Here is a 12,537-nt window from a genome sequence, read left to right as displayed (position 1 = left end):
CCCCCCCCCCCCCCCCCAAGCCCTCCCCAGATTTGGGGGTGTTTTGGCTCAAACCCCGCCGATCCCAGGTGCGCAGTCCCTGTCCAGCACCACGCGCTGCCGGGGGCTGCGCTGACCTGACGGAGCCCCCGGCTCAGCGAAAAGGCACAAGGGATGGTCCCCCAGCACCACGAGGGCTCCGCACCCAGTTACACCAGTGCCACCAGAAATACCCTGGTGGGGTTTGATGCGGAGCCGGTGAGCCGGAGAAGGGGCAGCCTGTGGCGCCCAGCAGCCTGGACACGCTCCCGGTGCCTCCCGGTGCTGCCGACATCCCGCAGCCTGGCACGGCCACATGGCACGGCCCGGTGCGGCAGGGTGCCGGATGGGTGCTGTGCGGTGCCGGATGGGTGCTGTGCGGTGGCTGCTCGGCAGCCACAAGCTGTCAGTGCCCTCTGGAGGCGGCGGCGCTCGCCCAGCCAGCACCGCGCAGCCCGGACGGTGCTGGACACCGGATTGTGGCCACCGGATTGTGACCACCGGATTGTGGCCACCGGATTGTGACCACCCGATTGTGGCCACCGGATTGTGACCACCGCACGCCCGGAGCCCAGCTCAGCCCCAAGCTCCCCGGTGTCCCTGGGGTGCAGGATCCCACCCGCCTGCAGCACTGCAGTGGGGGAACCCCCCAGGGACCCTGTCCCCCCCCCCGGACACCCCGCACGGGAAGCCCAGTGGTGCCGCAGTGCAGCCCCGTGTGCCCCCAGCCCTCCCTGCCGGGACCCCCACCGCAGCCCAGCCCTTGCCCCCGTTGACCCCCAGCACTTACTGGTCATCGCCCACCTTCTTCACCCAGGCCATGTCCCGCTCCGACTGGTCCTGGGGAGAGGGGACACCCTGTGAGCACCCAGCCCCCCACCCGTGGGGGATGTGGGGTGGTCTCGCGTGGCCAGACCCTGCGCCGTACCTGCTCCCGGGTGTCCTGCAGATGCTTCAGCTCCGCCTGCAGCCGCTCGCACTCGGCCTTGAGATGCTCCTCGCGGTGCTGGGCGCGCTGGGTCTCCTGCCGTGCCGCCTCCAGCTCGGCCTCCAGCCCCCGGCTCTGCCAGCCCCCGGCCCGCTCCAGCACTGCGGGCAGCCCTCGGCTCAGCCCCCCGCCCGCAGCCCCGGCTGCCCCGTCCGGGGGTCCCGTGGGGTGGGGAGGGGGCTGCTCACCGTGGCTCAGGCCGGGGTTGGGGTGCAGGGTGAGGAATGGCACCTCCTGGCCCGGCAGCGGGGCACCCAGCCCAGGGAAGGCGCTGCCATCGCGCTGCCGCAGCTGCTGCTCCAGGCTCCGGATGCGGCTCAGGTGCGTCTCCACCAGCGCCCGCTGCCCGGGGAGGGGAGGGCTGAGCACCCCGTCCCCGGGGTCCATCCTGCCCCCCGCCCTGGCGCTCTGGGTCCCCACGGAGCTGGTGGCCGCAGTGGCGGGGTGATGGGGGGATGTGTCCCCAGCACGTGGCCAGCCCAGAGGAGGGTGGCACGGCGGGGATGGCCCTCTGGGCTGGCAGAGCATCGTGCCGGGTGATGCTGGCGGAGCATCATCCCAGGGGACGCCAGGGATGCCCAGCGGTGCCGGACACGCACCACGCTGGAGCCGGGAGCATCCCCTGGCAGGGCAGGAGTGGGAAGAGACAGGGATAAAGCTGCACCACGTGCATCACTACAACCCCTCAGCGTGGCCGTTAACAGGGGCGAGCAGCTACGGCCCCCCAGGCCCTGCATCCCCACCGCGTCCCAGCAACAGCACCAGGGTGGCGGTGCCATTTGCCCAGCTGCTGCCACAGAGAGGGGAAGGGGACACTGATGTCCCCAGGCACCGGTCCCTGCCGGCACCCACCATCTCTCCCAGCTCGGTCTCCAGGTCAGCCTTCTCCACGCAGAGCTTCTCGTAGGCCTGGATCATCTCCTCCAGCTGCTCCTCCCGCTCTTTGCTCTTCTGCAGCTGCGAGGGAGGTGGGGACGGTGGGTGGGCAGCTCAGGGACCCCCCCCTGGACCCCTGACCCCACCGGCCCCGCTCACCTCATGCTGGAACTGGTTAAGCTGCTGCTGCAGCGACGCCTTCTCGCTCTTGAGCAGCGATGTCTCCTTGGCCTCGTAGAGGGAGAAGATGTGCTCCTCCCCAAACTCGCTGATCAGCGGGTACTGCGGCCGCAGGGCAGAGACATCAGCGGGGACCCCCGGCCCCGCGCCCCCCCGACCCCCCCTGGCCCCTCACCTTGACCTCGTACATCTTGAGCCGGCGCTTGAGCGTGGAGTTCTCCCTCTCCAGCCCCGTCAGCCGGTTCTTGATGTCATCGTAAGCGGTGATGAGGGCGAAGTGGGAGGCCGAGCACATCTCACCCGAGAGGTCGGTGTTGGGGCTGTCGAGCCAGTCCTCGTCCGGCCCCAGCGCCTCCTGCGTCAGGATGCTGATGTCGTCCTCGAACATGGAGTCCATGTCCTGCCTGGGGGACAGACGGACGGACGGACAGACAACCACCGGTGACCCCACGGCAGGGATGAACCCGGCCAGGGGCAGCCCCCGGAGCAGGCTGGGCTGTGGGGACACCGGGTGCAGGATCCGGCCGTGGGGGGCCAAGGACCGGTGCTGCCTGGCTGGGCCCTGGGGATGGAGCGGGGTCTGCGGGAGCTCAGCATGTCCCAGTGGCAGAGCGATGGGGGAAGGATGGTCCTGGGAGCTGCCACCGGCAGCGGCTCCAACCCCACAGCCTTCCCCGGGTGGCGGGGGGACACCCAGCACCTCTGTCCCCACCGGGGAATGGGGGGCACAGGGGTCCCAGCACCCCCAGAGCTGTAACCATCACCGCCCGGGATGAGGCTGGGAGCTGCGGTGGCAGAGAGCATCCCTGGCAGAACATCCCCGGGGGGGACACGGTGACTTTCCCCATGTCCCCCTGGGAGCAAGTGCCAGAAATAGCGGCTGGTGCTGCCGCCTCCCACCCCGCACCGCACGCGAGCGGCTTCCCACCCTCCCACGCCCCCACGGCACACGCAGCTCGTGCCGTGCCCTATATACCGGCACTGCCGCTCACCCCCCCGGGAGTCCCCTGCACCAGGGCACAGCTCCCCAGCCAGCCCCGGGGGGGCCTGATCCTGCCCAGCCCACTCTGCCGCACCACCCAGCACCGCAGGATTTGTCCCCGGTCAAGGATTTTGGGTGGCCACCGGTGGCTCTGCTGCAGCTCCCTGTTTTTTTGGCACACTCGGGCCAGCGAGGCGGCAGCGGGTGCCGGTGCCAGTGGTGCCGTGGCACTGTCCCCCCCTCCCAGCCGGGGACCCCGCGGGCACTGGGGCAGCCGCACGCAGCCTCGCGGCTCGGGCAGACATCTGGGAGCCACCGCACAAATAATTCATAGCACAAAGCCGGGAGAGGAAGGCGATATCTGCAGGGTGATGGGGTGGGGGGGACGATGGATGACAGCCCAGCCCCCCCCCCCCCAAGCACTGGGGCCAGCCCAGCCCCACTGGCACCCCTCAGCCCCGCTGTGCCCTGGGGGGCAGACCCCAGGGCCGGGCAGCCTGGGCTGTCACAGTCAGTGCTGGGACAAGGAGCATGAAACACAGACACCCACCACCCCCCACCCCCCTCCTGGCATCACGACCTCCCCTCTGTCCCTTCCTGTAGGGGCCTTAAATCCACCCCCCGGGGCAGCAATGGAGGGGACCCTCTCCCCGGCACAGGCAGGAGGGTACCATCACCGTCCCCTTTGGGGAAACTGAGGCACCCCCACAAGGCAAGATGAGAGTCCCTGAGCCCCAGGTGACCCCCTCAAAGCCAGACACCAGGACCCCTGGCTCATAGGGCCGGTGGGTGCCCAGACCCCTGCCCAGGCCCTGCCTGGGGGTCCTGGGGGCAAGTTGGAGGCTGAGGGGGAGCCCCCAGTGTCAACTGGGAACGGGACCCTCCCCGACACACAGGGCAGCAGCTTCGCACCCACAGCCTGGCCCAGAGCCCCCTGGTCTGACCCTGCTGCTTCCCAGACCGCCGTGCCTCAGTTTCCCCATCCATCGCACTGTGGCACCTGCCTGGCAGCAGGCCCCGGGCGCGGGGCGCGGGGGCGCGGGCTGGGCAGGGCTGCGGCACAGGCACACGTGTCTCAGGCGTCGGCAGGGAGCTGCGGCGGGCAGGAGCTCACGTCAGCCACGACAGGGTCAGCGGGAGATGGGCAGCGCCGTCATTAGGTTCCAGGGTTAACAGCGCAGATCCCCACAGCACCGCACCAGCTACGCTGCCTCCATGTTCCCAGCGGTCAGCCCCTCCTCCAGGCCTACAAATGCCTTTAAAGAGAGCAAAACCGGGGCTGCAGCTCATCGCCCCGCTGGGCCAGGCGCACCATGCTGCCGGGCCGCTGGCACCCAGCTGGCATCTGGGGACAGCCACCGCGCAGCCGCCCGGCCCCCCCAGCACAGCCCCGCCGGGGGGGCTGCGAGGATGCGCGGGGTAGAGCCGAGCACCAGCGCAGCGCCGGGCAGCCGCCCCCAACCATGCACCCCCTGCCCCAAACCGGGGGGGCCTGTGACGGGGCAAAGCCCCCTCCCCACTGCTGTAACCCCCCTGCGTGCCCTCCCCACTGCTGGGGCCAGGGGGGCTGCGCGGTGGGGCTGGTGGAGGCCAGGGAGGGCAATGCCACCACCACAGACCTGGGAGAGCGCTGATGGGCTGTGAAGCAGCGTGCAAACTTCCGTGCAAGCCTGCGTGCAAAAATGGTGTGTACACCTGCGTGCAAAGCAGCGTGCAAACCTGCGTGCAAAACTGTGTACAAACCTGGTGCAAAGTGGCCTGTAAACCTGCATGCAAAGCAACGTGCAAACTGGCGTGTAAACCTGTGTGCAAAGTGGTGTGTAAAACAGCATGCAAACCTGTGTGCAAACTGGTGTGTAAACCAGTGTGCAAACCGGTGTGCAAACCTGTGTACAAACCTGCGTGCAAAGTGGCCTGTAAACCTGCATGCAAAGCAACGCGCAAACTGGCGTGTAAACCTGTGTGCAAAGTGGTGTGTAAAACAGCATGCAAACCTGTGTGCAAACTGGTGTGTAAACCTGCGTGCAAAGCAGCATGCAAACATGTGTGCAAGCTGGCATGCAAACTGGTGTGCAAACCTGTGTGCGAAGCAGCGTGCACCCCAGCATGTAAACCTCTGTGCAAACTGGCGCAGAAACCTGCGTGCAAAGCAGCATGCAAACCGGCGTGCAAAGCAGCGTGCAAACCGGTGTGTAAACCGGCACACAACTAGGTGTGCAAGCCTGTGTGCAAACGGGTGTGCTAACTGGCGTGCAAACCTGTGTGCAAAGCGGCACGCAAACCGACGTGCAAGCCTGTGTGCAAACGGGTGTGCAGACCGGCGTGCAAAGCTCCGTGCAAGGCGCGTGCAGGGGGCGAGCGTGCCCCCGGGCGGGGCGCGGGGCCGGGCAGGCGGGTGAGCCCGGGCGGGGGTCGCGGGCCCCGGCGGGGGGGCCTTGGCCTGCGGCGGCCCCCGGTAACCCCCCCTCCCCTCCCGAGGGCCCAGGGGCCGCCCGCCCCCAGCCCGGGGCCGCACCGCGCCAGGGTCGCCGGGGCCGCAGGAGGGGCCCGGGGCGGAGCCGGGGATGGAGCCGGAACGGGAACGGGGCCGGTAACGGGGATGAGGATGGAGCTGGGAACGGGAACGGGAACAACGGGAACGGGGCCGGTAACGGGGATGAGGATGGAGCTGGGAACGGGAACGGGGATGGGGCCGGGACCGGGGCCGGTAACGGGGATGAGGATGGAGCTGGGAACGGGGCCGGGAACGGGACCAGGACCGGGGATGGGGCCGGTAACGGGACCGGGGATGGGGCCGGTAACGGGGATGAGGATGGAGCTGGGAACGGGGCCGGGAACGGGACCAGGACCGGGGATGGGGCCGGGAACGGGACCGGGGATGGGGCTGGTAACGGGGATGAGGATGGAGCTGGGAACGGGGCCGGGACCGGGACCGGGGATGGGGCCGGGACCGGGGACGGGGATGGAGCCGGGAACGGGGATGGGGCCGGGGCTGGGAAGGGGAACGGGGCCGCGGCGGGGCCGGCGGAGACAGGCCCGGGGGGGGGCAGCCCGGTAGCCCCCGGCCCAGCCCCGCACTCACCGGCCAGGCGATGGCTGCGCTGCGGCGGCGCCGCCGGGACCCCGGCCCCTCCCGCCCCGGCGGGTCCCGCTCCGGCCGCCCCCGCCGCCGCCCCGGCCCCGGCCGCCGGTTCTTCCGCTCCGGAGCCACCGCGAAACCACGTGGGCACCGGGCGGCCCCTCCCCCCGCCCCGCGCCGGGGCCGCCCCCGGGGCCGCCCCCCCCCTCCCGGGGCACGGCGGGTCCCGGGGATGCTCGGGTTGGGGGCACACGGCGACACGGAACCCCTCCCGCTGCCCCGGCGCCCACCCCCCCCCCGCAGCCCCCCACCAGCTACCGACCCCCGCCCTGCCCCGGGGACGACGACGACACCCCGGACCCCAGCCCCCTCCCGCAGCCGGGTCCCCCCCCGCGCTGACCCCGGGGCTGGGGGCTGCTCCCTTCCCGGGCACCCCCGGGGGCAATGGCAGAGCTGCAGCCAGTGGGGGCTGGGCTCGCTCCCCCCCCCCCCCCCCCCCCGCGAACATTTTATTCCCTGAATTGTTCTCTGGGAGCTGCTTCCATTATGGAATTACATTTTTTTTCCTTCGCTGCGCAGGGTTATTAATAGCTGCTCTCCTTTCGCTGCCGCCGTGGCTGCCGGAGGCCACACCGGCGAGTCCCGTGCTGCGGGGGACAGCCCCCTGCAGCCCCCCAGGGTGGGGGGATTGCCGCCAGCTTTTCACCCACGGACCCCGAGGCCTGGATGGACCCAGCACGGCACCGAACGAGCCAGACAGCACGAGCATCCCTGCAAAGGCCTCATCCCACCCCACCGGAGGAGCTGGGGGAGGGGGCAGCAGACCCCCAGGGATGGTGACTGGGGGGGGGGGGTGGTCGCTCCTTCCCCAACGCCAGCAGCAGAGGTGAGCTGGGAGATGTCAGCACGGAGCCATCCCACATCCCGGCCATCTGCCTCCATCACGCGACGGCCACGCCAGGCGGGGGGAGAAGGTGTCGGTGCAGAAGCACTTGGCTTCACCCAGCCCTCCCCCCCCCCCCGGCAGACCCAAAGGGAGTGAAGCCCCCAGTTGAGGCGCTCCCACGGGGGCCCCCCACCCTAGACCCCCCTTCCTGGCACTATGTTTAGCACAGATGTATCATCGCTTGGATGGAGCCCGGGCTGTGCCGGGAGAGCGCGGCGGTGATTCAGCACACGGAGCATCGCCGCAGGAGCGGGGCCACCGGCGGTGGCATGGACGGACCCCCCCGCCCACCCCGGGTTGACATCGGTGGGTACCACTCCGGGGATGCTGAGATGCTGTGTGATTCCCACAGCTGGAGCAGGAGCTGGATCCCGCACGGGGGGTTTGTGGAGCTGAAAATGCAACGTGAGGCCCAGGAGGTTTTGGGAGACCGATGCCAGGCGGGCACCGGGGTGCTCCGAGGCTTCAGCGAGCAAAGCACGGCCGCTTCCATCTGAATTTCCACCGGGGAATGGCCGTGTTGCCTTTGGTGCCTGGCCTGGAGAAGCCACACAGCTCTTGGGGGGCCGCCGGGGTGGGCTGAAAGGTCGGGGAGCATCCCTGATCCCAGGGGATCAAAGGGGGGCAGGCAGGAGCCGCGGTGCCGGGCTTTGCCGCAAGCCGGGCCCTGGAAAAATCCCAGTGCCAGCTCCGGCTTTGCTCGGCTGGCAGATTGCTGCAAAGCGCTTTGAAGTGCAAATTAAGGTTTTCCATCAGGTTCGAAGTTAATTGTGACGCAAAGAAAACAGCATGGCCTCAACGCGGCATGTGTGGTGCTGGGGACGCAGAGCCCAGTGGGGAGCAGGGGGACACGGCCCAGTGCCCCACCCCCCCCACCCCCCCCCCCCGAGACCCCCCGAGGGGCTGCACGCAGGGAACCGGGCAGAGAAGTTCACTGGGGATGAAGGACAAGCCTTGCACCACCCTGGGGGCTGTCGAAGGGTCGGCCGCGGAGAGGAGGAAGGCAGATGGAGACTTTGGAGGCAGGAGGAATGATCCAAGCTCCTGGAATTGTCACCTGAGTAAGCCAGGCCTTGCGATTTGGGGTCCCCATTGCACCCCCACAGCCAACGCACATTCCAGGACCTTTGCTATGGACAAAGCTGGATCCATCCCGGCCGCCCCACGGGATGCTCTTCTCTTCCCAAGGCTGCAACAATCTCCCTGTACCCGCCCCAGTGCAGCAGGGATGTGGGTGGTGGGAGGTGAGGGGGTGCAGGGCATCCCCCCCGTGGCATTTTCTCCTCCTCCCAACAGTTTCCACAAAGTTTTAAGCCGAGGGCAGCGTCGGGGATCAGATCAGAGGTCCCTCGTCCCCTCGTTGCTGCCTCTGTGGTGCTGGGGACCAGCCTCATCCTGCAAAGGGATGATCCCCAATGGCAAGGGCCAGCCTGCAGCACCCCTGGACATTTGGGGTGCAGCAGCTGGGAGGTGCAATGCCCAGAGTGATGGGAACGGCTCTAGAGCTGCCTCTGCAGCCGGCTTTCACAGCAAGGACTGCAGCACCAGGTAAAACCCCTGTTCCAGCAGTGTCCGTGCACGGGAACGCGGCGGGCAGGGCAGAGCCATCGCAAGTTGGTTGTTCTGCAGTGGTGCTGCTCGCCGGCTGCCCCGGGCAGTCCAGCCTGACGGCAAAGGCACCCGCCAGCGCTCAACGGCACCAGCAGGCAGGGATGCAGGCAGGGGTGCGGGGGAGGGATGCGAGCAGGGGTGCGGGCAGGGGTGCGGACAGGGGTGCAGGGGAAGGATGCGAGCAGGGATGCAGGGAAGGATGCGAGCAGGGATGCGGGCAGGGATGTGGGGGAAGGATGTGAGCAGGGATGCGGGCAGGGATGCGGGCAGGGAGGTGGGGGAAGGATGCGAGCAGGGATGCGGGCAGGGATGCGGGCAGGCCTCCACAAACTCACCCCATCAGACTTGGCTTTTCTTTGCCCGGCTTTGCCTGCAGCAGAGGAAACACCAGCACCCACCTCCCTGCCCAGGAACTCCGCCGGCTTCTCAGCCGCTTCAGAATCCTGCCCAAAGCCACATGTCTCCATCCCCCGCGATGTTCCAGCGGCCTCGGCCGCCTGCCAAGGATGATCCCTCCCGCTCCCTCCCTGCTGCCCGGCCGTGCTTCACCCTGTGCCGGGGGGCTGCCTCCCCCTGCATTTCCAAGCATCTCTCGTGCCTGCCTCTCTCCCAAATCCTCATCTTCACTCCATAACTGAATTATTTAACTCTAATGCATTTTGGATATGCTCAAGGCCTCAGCTAATCGGCACACTTCCACAGTGCCCGTGGCGGGGAGTGATGGAGAGCAGGGGAAGAGCTCTCCCAGCCCCCAGCCCGCATCTTCTCCTCCGACAGCCCGTGTTACTTGGAGGCTGCAAACTCCCTGGCCTGTGCTGTGCTAGAAACGCCAGCTGAACCCCAAAACGTGGCCTTCGTCACCCCTGGTGAGCCCCTCTCATTTGTTACCCCCTTCACCACGTTCAGGAGGAATGAAGGAGCCTGTTGGATCCCTCGAGCAAAGGCCTGAGTGAAAGTATTTAGTGCGTTTATGGTGGAGGCAGCGTTGGGCTCCTCGGTTATAACCAGCAAAAATAATGAGCCTGGCTGCCTTTTGGTGGGGGACACTTCAAGTCCCCCCCTGGTGACACCCAGCAGCATTAGCTGGCTGAGGTTTTCCCTTCCACCCCAACCAGCTCTGGCTGCCAGTGAATTCCCCCGTCGGTTCCTGCTCATGGACCGGGTTTAACTGGAACAGGGATCCCCCTTCCCACCAGCAGCCGCAGAGGCGGCGGTGGAAGCACCACCGTGGGCAGAGGGGTCAGAGCGGCGCAGTGGTGTCTGCGCGGGGAGACCCTCAGCACCCTGCCACGCGGAGTGGAAAACTGCCGACCATTTCCCACTGGATTTATCCGAAAAAAGAGCCTTGCATGTTCCAAAAGCCGTCGGCCAGCTCGTCTCCCACCTGCACAAAGCATCTCTGGGCTGGCTGGAGGCACCCGCGGGCTCCCCGGCGGTGTCCGAGCACCCGCTCCACACCCCAAGCATCCTCAGCAGGATGCTCCACCCGTGCATTCAGTGCAAGGGCTGCAGTCATGTTCCCAGCCCTGCGCTGGTATCGGTGCCTGGTGATGATGGGGGGCTGCCACCCGGCAAGCCAGACCGGCACGTTGCGCTCTGGGCTCCCCAAAACTGGTGGCTCTGAGTGTGGAGCGACTTTGGTAAAACACGGAGCACGCGTGGGTGTGAGAAACCATCGTGTTCGCTGGCACCGGAGAGCTGCGGTGGTGGGATTCTGCATCAGTGCCATCTCTTGCCGTAGGCTCGAGCTCAGCGTGGCAGGATGAGGGCGAAAGGCTGCGAGTCCCCACACAGCCGCGTCCCCCACCCTGGCCATGGCCGTGACGAGCGGAGCGGGGTACAGGGGAAAGCTGTGACCAGAGAGCCCAAAGCTCTGTACGTCCCTGCGCCGGAGCCCGTCCCTGCTCAGTGCATCCGTAATTGTGCTGAGTCCGGCTCAGCACCCCCGCAGCACCCCCAGCTCCTGGGTGCTCACGGCAGGGAGGCTGCGCATCCCCTGTCTGGACTCGGCTGTGGCAGGAGAGCCCCGTGTCCTGCTGGGTGAGGGTACAGGGGTGATGCCGCCGTAGCCGCGCAGGACCCGGGTTTCCCACTGGGGTGAGGGATGCTCCTGGCCGCAGGCAGCGCGGGACCCTCCAGCCACCGCACGGACCATGTGCTGCCACCACGTGCGAAGCCACCTGCTCCGCTGGCAGCAGCACCTCAGTGGCGTCAGGGAGGAGAGCTGCAAAATCCAGGTCCCCTCGGCTGGCAAGTTTTCGTTCCAGAGTGGTGACACCAGCTCAAGGGCCCTGCTGAGCCCCCATCCCCCTGTGCCACCCCCACGGGTGGGAAACTGCCGCATTCGGCAAGTGCCGGCGGTGCCAGACAGGAACCGGGAGCCACCGCAGCCCCGAGCGGGGGGGTGCCGAGGCCACAGCATCACCTCCGAGGCTAGAAAATCGAACTGCTGGTTGTTTTTTTCCCACCACCCCCACCAAGGCTGCAGGAAAACCCGGGTTTCTCCTCTCCCCATGGGGCTGCAGCGCTCTGGGGGCAGCCGGGCACGTCCCCCGGCTCGCCTCGGGTGCCCATCGCCAAAAAGATGCTACATCCCAAACCCCGGCGCTGGGAGAAGAGCCCCAGCTCCTGCTCCCAGGAATAGTTCCGCACGGCCCCGCTATCCTCGGGCGCCGGGGTGGCACATATGGCTGATGACACACTGCTGTCACCTCCGGCTCCCCCGAGGAGGAACCGGGTGCTTGTCACCCACCGAGCGCCGCGCACCCACGCAGTCTCGCCGAGCCACCGTGGCGGGGGAAGAATGCTGGCAGGAGGAGACGCGGCAGGCTCTGGAAAAATGAAGCAGCAAAAAAAAAAAAAAAAAAAATTAAGAAAAACAAAAATAAAGCTTTATTTTTTAATTTCTTTTTTTAAGAAGGTAAATAAATCAGTCCTACCGATTCGTTAGTAATCGATCCTTTCCAATTGATATTACCGAGGGGGCGCGGGGTCGGTGTCACGGTGGGATAAAGGCATCGCGGTGGGGATGCAGGTGAGCGTGGAAGCGCCGGGTCCTTTGTCGGGTGCGACTGACAAACCGACAAAATGAAGTTAATAAAGGAACTGGCTTTGGAGCTGGAATTTCAGGATCACATTAAACACGCACTTTGCAGTTCTAGTGCTGAAACGGCACTGGGAGGAAGGAGGGAAAAAAATAAAAAAAGTCAAATCAATTATTTATTCCGTTAATTAAATCTGCCAAGCAGTGAAACCAGCTCTTAAAAAATAAAACAAGTCTATAAAATCGGTACTTGGCGCTCCTTCTGCAGCCAGCAGTAGGACCAAGGGTGACGGGCACGGGGTGCGGAGCGGGTCCCACTCCCCACTTGGCGTGGGTGAAGCCTGCCCCGCTGCAGTCGCTCTCCACAACCGGTTCCTTGAAACAAAATAATAAAAAAAAAAAAACCCAACCCCAAAAAAGCCCCAAAACAAACAGGACAGACACAAGGTTTGTTTCCACTACTGTCTCAGTGTACTTTATTCTCCTGCTGTCTACAGCTGAACAGCCACACAGGACAGAAACAGGTAGCACTGAGGAATGATCAGATTTCTTCCCTCCACGCCCCCTCCCCAACTTCAGGAATGGCTTTTTCTTTTTTTTATATTTTTTTTTTTTAGGAAATCCCACCCCACCTCGAGAAACAAAATAAAAAGAAAAGGCATTACTAGAAATGTGACCCAGGCGCCTCTCCCTAGTCCGTGCTCCGGAGCTGGCTGGCTCTCCCAGTTCACAGAGCTCCTCCTCTCCTCTAAACACCTGGGATTTTTTATTTTATTTTTTTTTTTTTTGTACACTGGTTCAAAGTCGGCACTTC

The 12,537-nt window shown here is 65.9% G+C and overlaps 1 protein-coding gene and 1 long non-coding RNA gene across 2 annotated transcripts in view; one reads left to right on the top strand and one right to left on the bottom strand.

The window, feature by feature from the left end:
- TBKBP1 (TBK1 binding protein 1) overlaps positions 1 to 6,276 on the bottom strand; it is a 9,316-nt gene extending 3,040 nt beyond the window's left edge. Inside the window, 8 exon segments of the mRNA XM_040617412.1 lie at positions 809 to 858; positions 947 to 1,107; positions 1,195 to 1,348; positions 1,859 to 1,963; positions 2,042 to 2,164; positions 2,238 to 2,462; positions 4,045 to 4,300; positions 6,127 to 6,276. Coding sequence (XP_040473346.1) covers positions 809 to 858; positions 947 to 1,107; positions 1,195 to 1,348; positions 1,859 to 1,963; positions 2,042 to 2,164; positions 2,238 to 2,459 — 815 coding nt within the window. The 5' untranslated portion in view covers positions 2,460 to 2,462; positions 4,045 to 4,300; positions 6,127 to 6,276.
- Positions 6,277 to 7,904: 1,628 nt separating this feature from the next.
- LOC121098950 lies at positions 7,905 to 11,503 on the top strand. The gene is made up of 3 exons (XR_005831381.1): positions 7,905 to 8,617; positions 9,057 to 9,546; positions 10,422 to 11,503. It is a non-coding gene; the product is annotated as an uncharacterized LOC121098950 (long non-coding RNA).
- Positions 11,504 to 12,537: the final 1,034 nt, after the last annotated feature.

This window comes from Falco naumanni, chromosome 18, assembly GCF_017639655.2.
Source record: "Falco naumanni isolate bFalNau1 chromosome 18, bFalNau1.pat, whole genome shotgun sequence".
NCBI classification, from domain to species: domain Eukaryota; kingdom Metazoa; phylum Chordata; class Aves; order Falconiformes; family Falconidae; genus Falco; species Falco naumanni.
Note: the sequence above shows the minus strand (reverse complement) of the source record. Positions and strands in the feature narration are given on the sequence as shown.